Below are 19,776 nucleotides of genomic sequence, written 5' to 3'. Positions count from 1 at the left end.
AGAGGTTCACCTGCACATCTGCCAATGTGGTATACTGCATCCACTGTACCCGGTGCGGCTTCTTCTACATTGGGGAAACCAAGCGGAGGCTTGGGGACCGCTTTGCAGAACACCTCCGCTCAGTTCGCAACAAACAACTGCACCTCCCAGTCGCAAACCATTTCCACTCCCCCTCCCATTCTCTTGATGACATGTCCATCATGGGCCTCCTGCACTGCCACAATGATGCCACCCGAAGGTTGCAGGAACAGCAACTCATATTCCGCCTGGGAACCCTGCAGCCATATGGTATCAATGTGGACTTCACCAGTTTCAAAATCTCCCCTTCCCCTACTGCATCCCTAAACCAGCCCAGTTCATCCCCTCCCCCCACTGCACCACACAACCAGCCCAGCTCTTCCCCCCCACCCACTGCATCCCAAAACCAGTCCAACCTGTCTCTGCCTCCCTAACCGGTTCTTCCTCTCACCCATCCCTTCCTCCCACCCCAAGCCGCACCCCCAGCTACCTACTAACCTCATCCCACCTCCTTGACCTGTCCGTCTTCCCTGGACTGACCTATCCCCTCCCTACCTCCCCACCTACACTCTCTCCACCTATCTTCTTTACTCTCCATCTTCGGTCCGCCTCCCCCTCTCTCCCTATTTATTCCAGTTCCCTCTCCCCATCCCCCTCTCTGATGAAGGGCCTAGGCCCGAAACATCAGCTTTTGTGCTCCTGAGATGCTGCTTGGCCTGCTGTGTTCATCCAGCCTCACATTTTATTATCTTCAAACTGATTTGACAAGTTGGGGGTGGAGGTTTGATGCAGTTTGCAATCTATTTGCTGCAAAATCCCAGGAGCCACCACAATCCCAGTATATTAGGCCAGAAGATTTTAACTTCTGTAAATGCAATAAACAGTAAAATTCCATGATGGCACTTGTTTCAGTCTTTTGGGGGGGGGGGGGTGTTGGGGGGGGTGCGGAGGGGCCTGTCAGGGGATTGTGTATTTAGGGGGATGTTTCCTGATCACTTCTGTTATTTCATGACAGTTGTCATCTTGGTCAGGAACCTTTTGATCTCGTTTCCACCAGGCCTTGATTTCTAAATAATTAATGTACAGCGAGGAGCAATATTGAAGATGAGCAATACATATAAATACATTAAATGCCAGCAATGCATGTTCAGTTATAAGCTCACTCCCAAGTGTCTGGAAAGATTATGCACATTGCATTACATAAAGTAAAAATAAATTTGATATCATACAAAGGGTTGTTAAAGAAAGGTCAATGAGAAACAATAGCCCCACAGAAAACTTTAACAGTCGAAGTGATTCTTAAATAAGGGGATATTTATGACCGTGGCTATGAGAGATGTTATGCCTCTCTTGATCAAATCTAGATCACATGAAGAGTGCATGATTCTGCAGATGAATTCCACCATCCATACACTGTAACACTGGATTTCAATCAAATAAAATGTTAACTTCAATGCTGAGAAGAAGCCGAAGAAGTAAACACTTTTTACATATTCATTTGACAGCAAAGCTTTGCCACTCTTCTGCCTGGCTTTCAGAAACAAAGTGGCATAGCTTCTTAAAAGTTTTTGTTTTATTACAATGTAGTACTTCCCAAACTGATGTGCTCTATTTAACTTGCAGATAAGAATTACATTAAATTGTGGGAGGTTGACATTCATATGCAGACCCGACAGTTGAGTTCAATTATCTACAAGATATCAAGTGTATAATTTTACTCTCTCTTCTCTATTTCCTACAGTTTTACTGATACTACAAGGGTTCATCCCAATCATCCCTCCCCCTATTCATTTCAACCATTCTTTCTTTTGGTTTTACCAGATGGTTTAACAACTGGATGAAGACATCAACTGTTTAATTTGAGTCTAAATCCAAACTGGCTTATGGCACATGGACCTCCATGAGGACGAATGGGATGAAATTCTTAAGAGGCAATCAGAATCTGGAATTACAATATCAAGGCTAACAGCTGTTTAAATTCAATCAGTTTTGCCACTTACACAGTTGCACAATAGTTTAATATAAATCAACATGACTGAATACTATTGTTAATATGCTTGATTCAATACGATGGGGTGTTTTTGCATTAGGGGTGAAATCCTCTTACTCTCATGGGCAGTGAGCTTGATGGTGGGAAGGGCATTTAATTAGGCTAGATAGTGGTATGCCTGAACTTCACCTCCTGTCGGCTTCTGCCAGAATTAAAGTATGGTCAAGGCAGTCCCATTCCCAGATCCTCCATTCCAGCTTGCCATTAATTGGAGTCTTTATGTAGCCAATTAATGACAACTTTAGGGTCTAAGCCCACCATCACAATACTGACAGAGGGGCATGTGGAACGTGAGATGAAAATGGTCCCCAACAAATTAGGTTACAGTCTATATTAAACTAATCGTGGTAGAAATGAATAACATCTGTAACTTTAGCATCTTATTCAAGCCTGAACTGAGCTTTAAACTCTATTTTATCCTACACAGGGACCAGATACCGTCTGCCTCTACCTGTTTCTAGCCCTATTGCTACTCTTCTGCCTCTGTAACCCTTGCCCATGATTTTATCATGGCTAATCTTGATTACTCCAATGATTCCTTGGTAGTATCTCATCACCCACCTTTCATAGGCTCTGCTGCACATATTCCACCCTTTCTCTCTGATATTCATTGGTTTCAGTTGTCTAATGCATTGCAATTAATATCTATGTTTCTGCCTAGCTATCTAACTGACAGATTACCACACCTAGTCTTTTCCATTTATTTAAATCTTCTGTCCTCTCTCAATGTTTCATTCTCCAAACATTAAGCCATCTGCAGAGGTAAGGTTTCCAGCTGTCCTGGACCTCCACTCAAGAAGCTTTTATCTAAGCATCTTTACCCCATAACATTTGTTACCACTTTTAAAAATTTCATCAAATTCATTTCCTTGCCCTGACAGTCAGTTGGTCCCCATAATTTCCATCAATCTTTCTTATTTGATTGAAACTTTGCAATTTTTTCTGATGTTAAGTGCATGGTATGTATATACAGGTTCATTAACTGAACTTCTGTGGTTTTTGAGGAAAGTTTGGAAGGTAACAGGTTGGAGCTGAGGGCAGGCGGTGAGGGACGTTGTACCATGTTTGATGACAGTGACCCTTCTCTGCCTCACCCATATTTCATTATTAATCTGATGGCACCATGTGACCGAACGTTTGGCTGAACGCCAATAGTCATTCACTGTAAACGATACACAACTATCTCTGTCTTACTAAGTGTACGGCAAAATCTGGAGATGGTTGTTTGACCGGTGCTGAAAGAGGCCTGAGGTCTTCCTTTGTTCAAAAAGACAGTCACATTTCACCACAACCACAGCATATGATACAAACTAGTGAAGACATTTGTGACTGATGTCAAAGAGCACTTCTGCTCAAAATTTCTTAATTCTTTAACAGGATGTCTGTGTCACTGGCAAAGCCAGCATTTGTTATCCATTCCTAACTGAAGTTAACAAAGTGGCTTGCTAGACCATTTCAGAGGGCAGTTAAGAGTTAACCACATTGCTGTGAGTCTGGGAGTCACAGGTAGGCCAGACCAGTAAGGATAGCAGATTTCCTTCCCTAAACGACATTAGTGAAGCAGATGAGTTTCTTATAACAATTGATAATATTCACACAGTAACCATCACTGAGACTGGTATTAATAATGAGTTAAATTCAAATTTCACTAGCAACTGTGATGAGATTTGAACTCATGCCCTCAGAGCATCATCCTGGGCCTTTGGCTGATGACTCGAGTGACATTATCACTGAACCACTATGTTACCCAAAAATGGGCAATCAATACCTGACTTCCCACATGGAAATGGAGGTACAAATTCTGAGGTCTCCAAGGGTAAGTTAGATGCACTAATAGGAGGATTATAGATCTATAGGAATGATGAGTATGGTTGGTTGGAGGTCAACAATTGCAAAAGGACAGATAATCTATACAAATAAACTCCCATTACAAAAGTGTAAGTAGGAATTATATCGTAAACCTGAATGAATGACTGAAAATTGTGACATTAAGGATTAAGTTTTCTGGATAGGAACATATATCATGTGCATGATTGCTAAATAAGAGCAAGTTGTTTGAGAATCTCAGGTGGGGAAACAGCAAGGGCCTTTAACATCTTGGCTTCATGTCAGAAGAATTAATCTGGAGTTATTATCAACTATATTCAATTGTTGATCCCATTGTAACGTTAAAGTTAGGTGAATGACAAAATCAATTTTCTTTTAATCACATAAAAGCAGAAAATGTTGAAAAAAAGTTAGCATATCAGACAGCATCCATACAGAGAGAATGCAAAGTTAATGATATTATGAGTTCTTCATACTTAATCATTTTTATGGATTTGAGTTTGAAAGATTTTGGATCTCCGGATTGCTTCTTTTTAAGCGGTCAATGAAGGGCATGGGAACCTTTTTTTAAAGATAGCATTTCTTGGTAGTTGCAATCACATGACTGTTGATGATCTGGTGTCTGTGTTCACAATTATTAGGTGGTAGTGTATGTTACAGAGTACCCAAAGGGTACCCAAAAATGATGAGGCCAAGCCCCCACCCCATGGCACAATCTGCATTTAGTGAGAATTAACACTCTAAATTCCTTGTCAATAACTCTAAACCAATCTTTCATACTTGAAACCAAATTATTGAGGATATTCTCTTGTGTCTGATCTGAGATCAGCTAACTGAGCACACTTTTAAACATCATATGCAGCAGAAGTAGATTAGATTAGATTAGATTCCCTACAGTGTGGAAACAGGCCCTTCGGCCCAACAAGTCCACACTGCCCCTTGAAGCATGCCACCCAGACCCATTCCCCTATAACTCACACACCCTTGAACACCACGGGCAATTTAGCATGGCCAATCCACCTAGCCTGCACATCTTTGGATTGTGGGATGAAACCAGAGCACCTGGAGGAAACCCATGCAGACAAATGGGAGAATGTGCAAACTTCACACAGACAGTTGCCCGAGGCTGGAATTGAACCCGGGTCACTAGCGCTGTGAGGCTGCAGTGCTAACCACTGAGCCACTGTGCCGCCCTCCTCCTCAAAAACCTTAATCTCGTAATGTTTACAAATTCTTTCATGTTCTTTTGTGTCAATGGAAACAGCCATATCCGAAACAATGAAGGCAATATTATGATCCAAAGTTGTTGACTCAATCTTGATTCTCAAAGAAAGAGAAATGCCTGATTGGAAGAAGAGGTGCAATTCCCTGAGTTTACGAAAAGCTCTATTTGAACTGTAGAGGAGGCCTGGAACTGAGAGATGGAGTGAAACTGGGGCAGAGAATTAAGGTTGAAGGCTGATGTTGTATATTAGCAAATATAATTGCTTATGACAACTGAATCAAAAGTAAACTGGGATTTCAAAGGTCAAAAAGTTTAAAAGCATTCAACAGAGCTTTCTATGACAGTGTTACAAGCCATGACATAGTATTAGCAAGTAGTCTTTCTTCGTAGGATAAGCCACCTTTCTTGAGTTTACCTGCTTCTAATGCAGCTTCTGAGCAATATTAATAGGAACCATGCTGTAGAGTGGACATTTGATACCCTTCAGAGCCGTAAATATATGTGCCTAAGTACCACAACTTGTTTTGACAGCTACAGAATCAAATTAATATATCTTCTTTCATTTCCTCAATTAAAGATTATTACAACAAGTAACATGGGATGCATGTTAATCTTCTGCTAATATCCTGTAATTCAATGAAAACAGAAACCTAATCACAATCAACCAATTGTGATCACCTAAAACCAGAGGACAGATAAGAGATGCGTGGCATTCTTTGTTGTGTGCAACTCATTTTAATGCAGATATATTTTAATCTGTCAATGAAATGGTTTAATGGCGAATATATTTCACACTGTGAGCTTTTGTTACTTTTGTCATGTCGTCATTTATGACTTTCAGGAATGTCATTTTGTCCAGTGGTTTGTACGTTGAACATAGAATTATCAATAAACTATCCAAAAACATCTCCAAATAGTGGAGGCAATTTTGTAAGATTACATTAAATATCTGTTGTCATTTCATCTCTTAAAAAGAATGCCAATTTTACAAATAAAGCAAAGTGCCTTGATTGTGTTAAGCTCTATAAATAGATCTAATTTTGAAACAGCAGAGCTATAATGTGGGAGAAGATCAGTTTCCCTCGATTTTTGCCCATTATGTGTAATATTCACATTTGTGGTAATATTTTTAATAATGCAGGAAGCCTGTGTCAGAAAATGGCAAATGTTTAATTTCATTATTTTAATTGTAGACAATGATGTAATTGATATACTGTTTGTTCTTTCAGTTCTCATAAGATCGAGAGTCAAACAGATCCACATTCATCCATATCAGAAACCCAGGAAGCTACCATGAAGTCTCCCCAAAAAGCATTTTTTCCAACTATTAAATTATTTATTCAATTGTTTCAAATAAGTAAAGTAGGTTTATCATTATCCTATTTCTCTGCATGACTCTGACATCACAAATGATTAATGACTTGTTTGGTTAGAATTTCTCTGGTTATGAAACATTCAGGTATAACTTGTTCCTATGAGAGGACATTTGTGGACCTTTGAGTTCCTGAATGTTTTTTGAAGAGTAGGTTCTCCAGCATCAATGTCATTGTTGAACACTTGTTTCCCTTGGAGGATAACATCCATCCTGAAAACATGTTGGGGAAGATATTTGTGTTTCTGAAAGATGTAATCTCTTTTTGACGTGAGAAATGAGGTAAACTTGCAAATCGTACTTCCAATCTCACATTTATTCTTTTAGATGAATTGTTGTTTTCTCATGACAAAGACAGTAAAATTGTTTGCTGCTTTGGTACTCTTTCTTTGAAGCAGCAGATGCACCAAGAGTCTGCTACTATCTCATGGTGGCTGCCATGTCAAGGATATTCTCATGATCAGAATGTGAAGATTTGAGTATGGTTGAAAGACAATTGAATAATTTCTATAAATCTGTGAAATCAATAATATCATCTGATCTCTCAGTCATGAAAAGTCATTGTATCCCCATGTGGTTTATCTTGAGTGATATGTATTTTCACTTAGGTTCAGCAAACATTGTTCTCAGTGCCTGTGAAGTCTTCCTCTTGTTTAGAAACTGCTCCCTAGTAGTTGGCTTCTGAGTTGGTCAGGATTCTTCAATGCGAGACACTAGTCAGATCACATTTGTAATACTGTGAACAGTTTTGGTTGCGTTAGCTAAGGAAAGATATTTTTTAATTTAGACAGCCCAGAGAAGGTTCACAAGGCTGATTCCAGGAATGGAGGGATTTTCTTATGAGGAAAGGTTAAGCAGGTTGAACTTGTCTGATTGGAGTTTAGTAGAATGAGACGAGGCCTTATTGAAACATGAACAATCATTAGAGGGCTTGACAGGGTAGATGCAGAAAGGTCATTACCTTGCATGAGACAGACTTGGACCAGAGGGCATAATGACAGAGTTGACCACGATTTTTTCTCTCTCAATGGGTAGTCAATCTGTTGAACTCTTTATGCAGAGGGCTGTCAAGATTGGTTTGTTAATTATATTGAAGACTGAGATAGGCAACTTTTGATACAGTAAGGGAATCAAGATGTATGTAAATAAATTAGAAGAATAGAGTTGAGGATTCTCAGATCAGCCTGACCTTAATTGGCGGAGCAGATTCTATGAGCTGACTGACCTATTTCTGTTCCTACACCTTATGGTCTTAGGAATTTTAAAACCAAACCGTGCTTTTCTGCTCACAAATGCGAAGTGTTGCTTTCTGATGATCTACGCTAGTTTAGTACAATATTGATAGTATTGACCTCAGTTTTTAAAGTCTACGCTCAGCATTCTATTGATTATGAGCAGTGTTCTGCCTGCACCATCCATTGCTCTGTCAGATGATTGTAGTTTCATTCCTTTCAACCTGGGATTTTGTCAGGTAATATAGTAACAATTGCACCCATGTAAAACATAAACTTAGCTGCATTACCATTAATCCGTATAATTGGTGACCCATCTGATTCCATGGCCCCTTATTATCCTAAGAAAAGATTGATTCACATTTTCCAAAGATGACATATTAATGTTTAGAAATATATGTTCTGATGAAGATGGCTTGACATTCTGGTTTTTCTTCCAAAGATGCTTATTGTAAGGTGTTAATCTTTTCACACAAGTAAGCACTATTAGTTTGCTGGTTCAAAGGTTGTTTCTGATTTTTGCACATCCTCTGGAAATATTCCACTTTCTTGCTAAGGTTGCATTGGCGGGATTAAGCTGGACATTGTTTCTTGTTTGTGTACTTTTTTTAACTCCACATCTGGAACAGCAGACTGAATCTTACCATAAATCAGCCAAGTATCATTTTTGTCAAGAATCATGGAAGGCTTTTCTCTGCAAGACCTAGCGATTTTCCTGACCCCATCATCCCAACTCTTCCCATTAACCGTACACCATGCCCCATTGGTGTCCTGTTTGTACTATCCTCCCTTCAATGTGGGCAGAGGTTCTTGCCATTGCGGGATATGCTAGGATCCCTGGTGCTGTTATTACCCACAGTCATGCACCCAGTTTAGGGTGGCAGTCCACAGCTGGCCTTCACCAGACACAACAGGGAGACAAATTAATGCTTCAGAGCACATAGGTGATTTTGCTCATACTTCAGTGTATGTATGATTTTGCATCCTACATCTATCTTTGTTTCAACATCAAGCCTTACAATTTACTTGTCCTTAGAAATACTCTGTCTATGCTGTTGCTACTCTTTCCCCAGCATGCACTGCAACCCAGCATCGTATCATTATTCAGTGTGGAAATATGACATATTACAAAGACAGCAAACATTTCAAGAGCCACACCAAACTCAAAACCCTTCTTATTTTTCTCCAAACAGCATTCTCTGTTTATGCTATGTTATTCAGCGCTTATACTGAATTTTAGCATTGCCAGGATGGTAACTGACATTGTATCAGAGATAATGGGAATTGCAGATGCTGGAGAATCCGAGATAACAAAGTGTGGAGCTGAATGAACACAGCAGGCCAAACAGCATCTTAGGAGCACAAAAGCTGACATTTCGGGCCTAGATCCTTCATCAGAAAAGGGGGCTGGGGAGAGGGTTCTGAAATAAATAGGGAGAGACAGGGAGGCGGATCGAAGGTGGATAGAGGAGAAGATAGGCGGAGAGGAGACAGTAAGTTAAAGGGGCAGGGATGAAGCCTGTAGAGGTGAGATTAGGTGGGGAGGTAGGGAGGGGATAGGTCAGTTCGGGGAGGACAGACAGGTCAATGGGGTGCGATGAGGTTACCTCCATTCCCTACCTCCTAAGATAATCCCGCCCCCTTGACCTGTCCGTCCTCCCCGGACTGACCTATCCCCTCCCTACCTCCCCACCTAATCTCACCTCTACAGGCTTCATCCCTGCCCCTTTAACTTTCTGTCTCCTCTCCACCTATCTTCTCCTCTATCCACCTTCGATCCGCCTCCCCGTCTCCTCCTATTTATTTCAGAACCCTCTCCTCAACCCCCTTTTCTGATGAAGGGTCTAGGCCCGAAACATCAGCTTTTGTGCTCCTAAGATGCTACTTGGCCTGCTGTGTTCATCCAGCTTCACACTTTATTATCTTGGTAACTGACATTACTTAGTTCACCTAATTCTAGACAGTATCAATCACAGAATATGCTCCAATGAAACATCAAAGAGTGTGACTGCCACATATTTTAATTGTTGGGGTATAACTGATGGTGTTTAACTAAAATAAACAGCATACAAATCTCTTTGATATCCAAATAACAAATTGCAGTAAACCTATTGTCAATTCAAGAATAAAGATTTGGCCGTTAGTCAAATCCTGCCCCCAGAGCCAAGGTCAGTTGGCAGGCTCTAATCTACTACAGTTTACTGTGTAATTAATTTTGGCAGTTTTATTATGTGTTGGAATTTCAATGGTTCTTGTTACTTTAGAAAATGGTAGCAGAATCATAAGCAAACTAAAGTAGCAGTCAACCACAACCACAATGGAATATTTAAACATGGCTCTGTCAGTGCCTTTGTGATAGGAAATGAAGGTTCAAATTTAACTCTGGAACACATATCAGGAAGATTCGTGGCCAATTTGTGGTCAGTGTTTTTTTAGCCAGTTTTAATCCAGGAGTACTAAAGATACTGCATTTGGGCTCAAAAATCCCAAAATCATAACAAACCAGCAAACATCAATGAGGGTAACAAAGTGTGGAGCTGGATGAACACAGCAGGCCAAGCAGCATTTTAGGGCCCTCACAGCATCTTAGGGCAGCTTGGCCTGCTGTGTTCATCCAGCTCCACACTTTGTTATCTCGGATTCTCCAGCATCTGCAGTTCCCATTATCTCTGAATATCAATGAGGGTTCTCACTCTTGACAGCAGTGATTCTAGTCAAAAGTGTTTCTGTCAATGTTGCATGAGCAGAGGATCGGGCTTGAGTTAACTGATGCTGGGGTGTAGGCTAATAGGTGCTGATCACCCTTTGAGGTATCAACACGCTGTCTATCCTTCATTTGTGAGACTCATCAATGATCAGCAGGCAATTAGACCGCAAAAGGCATCACAAAAATCCACTCAATGCAATATCCATATACGACACATTCCTCGAAGAGTGACTGAACAGGAAATCAGGAAAAAGAACAATTACTGTTTTCTTTCCCTCTCTACTCGTATCATGGGTCAATTACAGGGTGGTTAGGTCCCAGTCAAAATTAACCAACACATCACAGACATCACATTCTGCTCCATATAAGTAAAGTTACACCTTGTTTTTATTTTTAAGCAAACAGACTGTGACCGTTAAAACAGAAGAATACTTGAAAATGAATGTACTGGTTGTACTAAGCCTTCATTTTGGAGATGTGTTGGACGAGTTCGGGCTGAATCTTTCCAGGTCCTGAACAACATGGGCTGTGGTGAGAATTTTGGGAAAATTGGCTGAGATGTCGAGTGAGGCCCTTCTCACTGTTGTGGATAAATTGCCACATTTTCCAACTAAAACCCAGACATTAAGATGAGGTTCTTGTTAATGAGCACTAAAAGGCCTATTAACATAAATTATCACTCATTAACACCCTTGTTATTGCCTAATTTCTGCTCATTAATATGCAGGTTCCCATTATCCCTCTCACTGGATAGAAACTGGATGCCCTGAATTCCTGACATGAACATTTGCCAGTTGGGGCAGGTACCTTTCCTCAGGGGGGTGAGGAGCCAAATGCCAGGCACCCCACCACCCATCCTGGCTCTCTTAGCTCCACTATGGCCCATTTCCCCTGGCATAGGATGAAAGTGGCACAGCTGGTAGTGCAGGTGCAGATGGGAAATAGGTAGTGAGATGTTCTAGAAAGCAATGAGGCAGTGCAGAGGGCATAGGGAGAGTAGGGTGGTAGGGAGTTGTCATTGGGGCATGATGGGGCAGTGACTGAGAGAAGATGTTGTATGTAATATTGAGGCTGGTAGAGCATGAGCCTTGGTGAGAGGGGTGTGAAATAGTAGGGATGGAGTGTGTGAGGTTGCATTGAGAAGATAGTAGCGTTTATCCTGTTGAAATGGAGAAGGGCACTGACCTTCTTTTGGCATTCATGACATTTCTCCAGGCCATGGAAACTGGCCTGATCTGGGTAGCAACATAGACCATGTTAGTGAAATCTGGTGTCTTGGCCTCTTCTGTCAGCCTTGGGAGGAAAAAGGTGTTCCTCATCTGTACCGCCTGTCCAATAGGATCCCCAGGTCCCTGTCCACAAATCAGGTACTAATTTGCCTTTGTCTGCCCTCTGTCCAACTGTGCATGGCAGCTCTGGACTGCCAGCACTTGACTGGGTGACCAACGGCCTAAATAAGGTTCTAGTGCCTGGGATCCCGGGCTTTCCAGCAGCAGTGAATATGTTGAGTTATGGCGCATGAGAGAAACAAACTGGCATCTGACAAGATGGACACCCTTGGAGTGTGGCAGATAATGAGAGACCAGTGTGAGAAAATTTGCTCAAGCTCACAGAAAACCCCCTTCATGAAATTTGATGAAACTGACAACCTGTGGCAAGATTCAGCCTCATGTGTCACTCCCCAATTTGACTCTTTTTTTCCCTCTGGGGAATGTCAACTTTAAAATATATTTAAAATAAGCATCAAATACTACATTTACGTTTTGGTGGTTCAACTCAGCAGTGCAACTTTTCTAAAATTAGTGCTTGGACCTTTGTTTCTGCCTAAGGCATTTTAGGTTTTAAAGAATTCCTCTTTATCTATAAACATAAGAAAGGCACATGAGATCAGAAATAATGTAGGAGCAACGTGTCTTCAGATTCTTAAATGGCCACAAAAGAATGGTGATTTTTATCCATCAAGCTGTTATATTTCACAGCAACAGGGTTATATTTGGAATCATTTGTTATCAATAATACATCATGAACCTGATACACTTCCATCAATTGATCTTCTACTTCACTTAGACAGAATCACTCAGCTCAAGGTAGAGTCTTATTTCTCTACAGTTTGCCATTTTCAGTTCTGTTACCCAGTTCTGGCCCCAGCCTCAGATTTTCATTAAAATAATTGTGTAATTTCTTTGTGCAATATCTTCACCTATTCCAACCTAACCACCCATTGGCCGAAATTTATCAATTTAACTTGGACAAGAGTGCCAGTGAAAATGAAGAGTGTGCATTCAGCAAATGTATGTTTGTGATCACCAGAAGGTTAACTGCAGAATGCAAATTCAAATATGCTATTTGCATTGCCAACCAGGTCCTGTAAACATAGATTGCTGACAGTTACATTTCATTCAATGGTCTCACTTTTGAAATGTGTTTCATCAAGTACAGAAGCCCTGATGCATGGGAGTAGGCAGTTTCTACAAAGATTACCTCTGATCCATTGATTGTGGAATTGCTCATATGCTCAGAGCTCCATGCTTCTCGACAGTTCTCTTTCTCTTTCTTTCTTTGTCCTTCCTTTTTGTTCTCCCTTCTTCTCTCTCCCTTTCCAGTATTTCTATCCCCTCCCCAACACCCTTTTTAACTAACAAGTTAAAGATTGTCCAGAAGACACTGAAAGTCTGTAGCGGGATATAGGTAGTCCAAGTGAGCGGACAAAAGCCTGGCAGATGGAGTATAATGTTGGTAAGTGTGAGGTCATCTATTTTGCTAGGAATAAGAGCAAGATGGACTATGTTTTAAATGGTAAAAACTTGCAGCACGCTGCTGTGCAAAAGGACTTGGGTGTCCTTCTGCATGAATCGCTGAAGGTAGGATTGCAGGTGCAGCAGGTAATTAAAAAGGCAAATGGAATTTTGTCTGCCATTGGGATGGAGTTTGAAAACAGGGAGCTATGCTGCAGCTGTACAGGATTCTGGTGAGGCCGCCCCTGCAGTACTATGTGCAGTTTTGGCCTCCTTACTTGAGAAGAGATATACTAGCACTGGAGGGGGTGCAGAGGAGATTCACTTGGTTGATTCCAGCGTTGAGAGGGTTGGATTATGAGGAGAAACTCAGTGGACTGGGCTTATACTCATTGGAATTCAGAAGAATGAGGGGAGATCTTATAGAAACATATAAGATTATGAAGGGAATAGATAGGGTGGAGGCAGGGAGGTTGTTTCCGCTAGCAGGTGAAACTAGGACTGGAGGGCATTGCCTCAAAATAAAGGGAAGCAGATGTAGGACTGAGGTCAGGAGGAATCTCTTCACCCAAAGGGTTGTGAATCTGTGGAATTCCCTACCCAGTGAAGCCGTTGAGGCTACCTTACTCAATGTTTTAAAGGCAAGGGTCAATAAATTTTTGACCAGTAAAGGAATTAAGGGTTATGGTGAGTGGGCGGGAAAGTGGAGCTGAGTCTCAAAGATTAGCCATGATCTTATTGAATGGCGGGGCAGGCTCGCGGGGCCTGATGGCCTACTCCTGTTCCTAGTTCTCATGTTCTTATGAGTTGGGAAGCAGCCGAGCTGCAACCGGGAAACTCATGGCAGGAGCTGAACACACACGTTATGTCCTGCAGCGATAGTGAATCGAGCATGAGCTAAAACAACAGCGGTGGATCAAGAGATAACAAAGTGTGAAGCTGGATGAACACAGCAGGCCAAGCAGCATCTCAGGAGCACAAAAGCTGACGTTTCGTGCCTAGACCCTTCATCAGAAAAAGGGGATGGGGAGAGGGTTCTGAAATAAACAGGGAGAGAGGGGGAGCCGGATTGAAGGTGGATAGAGGAAAAGATGGGTGGAGAGGAGACAGACAAGTTAAAGGGGGAGGGATGGAGCCAGTAGAGGTGAGTATAGGTGGGGAGGTGGGGAGGGGATAGGTCAGTCCAGGGAGGACGGATAGGTCAAGGGGGCAGGATGAGTTTAGTAGGTAGGATATGGAGGTGCGGCTTGAGGTGGGAGGAGGGGATAAGTGAGAGGAAGAACAGGTTAGGCAGATGGGGATGACCTGGGCTGGTTTTTGGATGCAGTGGGGGAGGGGAGATTTTGAACCTTGTGAAATCCACATTGATACCATTGGGCTGCAGGGTTCCTAACCAGAATATGAGTTGCTGTTCCAGCAACCTTTGGGTGGCATCGTTGTGGCACTGCAGGAGGCCCATGATGGACTAAGGAATGCCAGGGAGAGTTGAAATGTTCGCGACTGGGAAGTGCAGTTGTTTGTTGCGAACCGGGCGTAGGTGTTCTGCAAAGTGGTCCCCAAGCCTCTGCTTGGTTTCCCCAATGTAGAGGAAGCCACAACAGGTACAGCAGATGCTGTGTACCACATTGGCGGATGTGCAGGTGAACGTCTGCTTGATGTGGGAAGTCATCTTGGGGCTTGGGATGGGGGTGAGGGAGGAGGTGTGGGGGCAAGTGTAGCACTTCCTGTGGTTGCAGGGGAAAGTGCCGGCTGTGGTGGGATTGGAGGGGAGTGTGGAGCGGACAAGGGAGTCCTGGAGAGAGTGGTCTTTCTGGAATGTAGACAAGGGTGGGGATGGAAAAATGTCTTTGGTGGTGGGTCGGATTGCAGACGGCGGAAGTTTCGGAGGATGATGTGTTGTATCCGGAGGTTGGTGGGGTGGTATGTGAGGACGAGGGGGATTCTCTTAGGGCGGTTATTGCAGGGACGGCGTATGAGGGATGAGTAGCGGGAAATGCGGGAGACACAGTCGAGGGCGTTCTTGACCACTGCGGGGGGTAAGCTGCAGTCCTTGAAGAATGAGGATGTCTGGGATATGCGGGAGTGGAATGCCTCATCCTTGAGGCAGATGCAGCAGAGACGAAGAAGTCGGGAATAGGGGATGGAGTTTTTGCAGGAAGATGGGTGGGAGGAGGTGTATTCCAGATAATTGTGGGAGTCGGTGTACTTGAAATGGATGTCAGTTTCTAGGTGGTTGCCTGAGATGGAGACAGAGTGGTCCAGGAATGGGAGGGATGTCCAGGAGATGTTGGAGATGGTCCAGGTGAACTTGAGGTTGGGGTGGAAGGTTTTGGTGAAGTGGATGAACCGTTCAAGCTCTTCGCGGGAGCATGAGGCGGTGCCGATACAGTCATCAATGTAACAGAGGAACAGGTGGGGTTTAGGGCCGGTGTAGGTACGGAAGGTGAATCAAGAGTGGGCCGGTGAGGCATCTCAGTGTGGGCCAGTGAGGCAGCTGACAGTGGGCCGGTAGGACATCTGATTGAGGGCCGGTGAGGCAGCCAGAGCAGGATTCTGGTGGAGGCAGGGCGAGGGCTGGAAAACCTGGAGCAGGATTCTGGTGGAGGCAGGGCGAGGGCTGAAAAACTCCGAGTTGGACCGTGGCAGTAGAGAGGAATGTTGGACTCTCTTTATGTTTTTTTCCTTGTCTTATTTTAAGTTAATGTGAATAGTGCCATGTATGAATGGTGAATGTATACACTTTCCACTGTACTTTTACATTGAATACATGTGACAACAAATGATTCAATGTCCATCACTTGCTACAATGCTGTTTGGAATGCACATAGTCCTGTGTGATGTAGCTTCACCAGATTAACACTTGTGTTGTATAACCCTTTTATTTGAGCTAGGGTTGATCCCTCGACTTGATGGTAATCGTAGAGTGGGAGGTATGTCAGGCCGTGAAGTTACAGACTGTGAATTTTGTTGCACCTCATGGACGCCCAGTTCTTTCTCACAATCTCCCAAAGCAGAAGCATATTCTATAACAAGATAACAAAATGTGAGGCTGGATGAACACAGCAGGCCAAGCAGCATCTCAGGAGCACAAAAGCTGACGTTTTGGGCCTAGACGAAACGTCAGCTTTTGTGCTCCTGAGATGCTGCTGGGCCTGCTGTGTTCATCCAGCCTCACATTTTATTATCTTGGAATTCTCCAGCATCTGCAGTTCCCATTATCTCTGAGCATATTCTATAACATACTGATCTAATTTTTAATAGAGACAGTGGGTGCCCTGGACAGGATCACGGAGGAAGAGAGGCACGGAAAGGGACAGTGGGAGCAGTGAACGAAACTGACAGGTGAGTCATGGGATATTGTTACTACAAAGCTGTTTCTAACCTTTCCAGTCTGCAGTAAATGAGAGTTAATATTGAAAGAGGAAGTGATTTAGTTAGCTTGCAAAGTACGTTTTCTCATTTTTAAATGGGGGACTTTCATAATGTCAAAAGGATCAATTTCTGCTTTACTAGCACTAGAAATGTAAATGTATAAAAAATCCATTTTAGCAACTTTTTTTGCAGATGTGAAAAAGGAAATTCTTTTAAAAATTTTCCTAAATACTACACAGATACGGTACAATTATTGAAGATAACCTAAAGAATGTTCTGAGCCTCAGGCTACCTCCTATTGTGAAAATGACAATCCACATTACCCAAAACAGGTGTGGCTGCTACTTGGTATGTCATTCTGTCTGAACTCATTCCATTTGTTCCAACTGTCCTTTCATTTCACCTGCAAGGTTCTACTGATAAAGAATTTACTAAAACCAGCAATTACTGGTGTGGTCACCATGTACTGCAAACGGAATTGATTAACATGTCAGTTAACAACACTTAGAAAATGGTCAATTCTGCAAAATGCCAAGATATGCTGTAATTTAAAATGGGTGGAGGTCCTAGCAGTGTAAACTACAGCATTGCAATCAGCAACTTCAGACTCCAATAGTTATTGTTCTCAGGGGATTAGATTATTCAAACCAAAAAGAATGAAAAATTTAAGTCTTTTAAAGGAACAAGTACTTTAGAAGCAGACTAAATGGGAATTCTAACAAGTGACTTAATAGTGCCTGAACAGCCAATTAAGTAATTACTGACTGAGCTGAGTCAGTTGATTTGGAGCAGAATTGCCCCCGACCTTCCCAAACAGATGCCCTGGTGTCTCAGAGTTTAGCTCAGGATCCCCAATCCAACAATCCCACCTGAAGATGTTCATATGCAGGTGTGCAGTGAGGACAGAAGTTGTCTCCACTGTTGCACCTTCAATGTATCAATGCTCATTGTTAAATCACATGGAGGAAGAAATGCCAATTGGGTGCAGCACTGATGGGCTATTAGCAACAGTCAAACTAACCCCATTGCATTTGAGAAGAAGACATGGGATGTGCAACTAATAATATCCTGGGACATTAACTTGTAATTCGTAAAATTACGTTTTGGGGGCACGATTACTTTAGGTTTTCTAGATCTCCTTGTGCAAACATGCACCAATCTGTATGGCTGTTTTCAGAAGTGAAAAAGTCAGCAAAAAAAATGAAGGCAACAAACCAGAACAGGCAGAGGAATTTTAGTGCAGTTAATTTAAATGATTAATCTGCAGTTAACTTGTGGTAAATGTTTTGGAAGGAATGCCATATCCACTTTAGGAGAGGAGATACTTGGATGTACAGACCAGTTCACTAATGTCCTTTAGGGTTGGAAACCGTTGACCTATCTGGTCTGGCCTACATGTGACTCCAGACCGACCATAATATGAGTGATGCTTAGCTGTTCTCTGGGCAATTAGTGATGGTCAGTAAATGCTGACATAGCCAGTGATGCCCACATCCTGTGAATATAAAAAAGACTACAGAGTATCACTAATTGTTTCATCTAGAAGTAGGTGAAAACAGAGGTGTAACCACAGATGTAAATAAGAAAAAAAATTAACCTATCCTAATTTTTAAATTTATTAAATTGTGTTGGAAGAAATTTAGCTGTGACTCAAGAATGCTCCTGGCCCAAGTATATCCTGTAGTGTAAGCTGACAAGTTTCATGATCAAGGCACGAATAATGAATGACTGTGTTAAGTCCCAGATGTCCTTGAAACCATAGTGCAGGAAAATGCAACATTTAAGGAGAAAAACATAGTAATATACGTGATGAATTCAAACAGAAATGCAATGTGTGCCAATGCATCACAAAACCTTCTGTATTCCAACTGGGCTTCCTCTCCCAAGATCTCATGTCCCCACAATCTTATTACAGGAAAACATGCTCAAAGGCTTTACTTTGAGGGGATTATAATACACATTTCATGCCAAAACAAAATGCTTTCATGTACAAACATATCCTACTGTCAAATAATACTGGCAGCATTACTTTGGACTGTACACTTCTAATTATGGACAACACTTATCACACTGGAAAAAGCACCACCTAAAATACAGAGGCAGATGTCCAGAAAAATAATCCTTCTGTTCTTCTTTTCCTCTTACCAAACCAAATCTATTAGGCAGGTCATTGCCATAATGGCTCATGGTTAACACTACTGCCTTGCAGTGCCAGGGACCCAGGTTCAATTCCAGCCTTGGGCAATTGTCTGTGTGGATTTTTCACGTTCTCCCTTTGTCTGTATGTGTTTCCTCCCAAAGTCCAAAAATGTGCAAGTTAGGTGGATTGGCTGTGCTAAATTGCCCACTGTGCCTGGGGATATACAGACTAGGAAAATGCAGGGTTACAAGGGTAGTTTAAGGGGTGAGTGGGTCTAGGTAGGATGCTCTTTGGAGGGTTGGTATGGGCTGAATGTCCTGCTTCTACAGTGTGTAGGGATTTTATGAACGTACAAGTTTACCCCACTTGGCTGTCTGAAAGATACGGCCTTAACAGCTGATGCAGCTGTAACAATATATTTCATTGTAACATATAGTTACTTATGGGAAACTGAGATAACACAGTGTGGAACTGAAGGAATATAGCAGGCCAGGAAGCATCAGAGGAGTAGGAAAATCGATGTTTCGGTACGGGACATATAAACCAGATGCTACAACAATGTTGATTAATTCCCTAGACTGTGAAATGTGTGTCCATTTCTTCCAAACTTCTTTGGAGTTTAAAAGACTGGAAGGTAATCTTATTGCAAAATATTGTGGAGACTGTAGAGAGTAGATATCTGAATGATATTTCTTTCAGTGGGACATACTTAAGAGTTCTCCCATTTAAAGCAGAGATGAGGAAGAACATTTTCTCTCCAAGGGGTCTTTAGAGTGTGGAATACTTTTCCCAGAATGTATTGGTGGCTGAGTCTGTAAATTTGTTCAGTGTTATGTTAGATTTTCAAAAGAAAATGGTATGGTGACAGAAAGGAAATGGAACTGAGACAACAACTAAATCAGTCAACTTCTTATAGAATGGTAGAGTAGGTTCAAGGGGCCAAATGGCTTGCTCCTGCTTCTAAGTCATATGTTCCAATGCAACCTGTTACCTTAAGATTCAGATATTAAAATATTCCTGTTGCATTGGTGCGACATGAAATTGCTATGCAGTGTAAGCACACTCCAGGAAAATCATGATAAACTTTCTTGAATGTTT

General features: G+C 42.1%; 1 protein-coding gene across 2 annotated transcripts in view; it reads left to right on the top strand.

Annotated features, from left to right (window-relative positions):
• uraha (urate (5-hydroxyiso-) hydrolase a) overlaps positions 1-19,776 on the top strand; it is a 58,998-nt gene that overhangs the window by 14,254 nt on the left and 24,968 nt on the right. The window contains exon 2 of one of the 2 annotated variants that reach the window (XM_059651720.1): positions 16,428-16,508. In XM_059651720.1, coding sequence (XP_059507703.1) covers positions 16,428-16,508 — 81 coding nt within the window. Of the gene's footprint in view, positions 1-16,427; positions 16,509-19,776 lie in introns of those variants that run through there. The other variant, XM_048546846.2, reaches the window with a different exon arrangement.

This window comes from Stegostoma tigrinum, chromosome 16 (assembly GCF_030684315.1).
Source record: "Stegostoma tigrinum isolate sSteTig4 chromosome 16, sSteTig4.hap1, whole genome shotgun sequence".
Classification (NCBI taxonomy): domain Eukaryota; kingdom Metazoa; phylum Chordata; class Chondrichthyes; order Orectolobiformes; family Stegostomatidae; genus Stegostoma; species Stegostoma tigrinum.
Note: the sequence above shows the minus strand (reverse complement) of the source record. Positions and strands in the feature narration are given on the sequence as shown.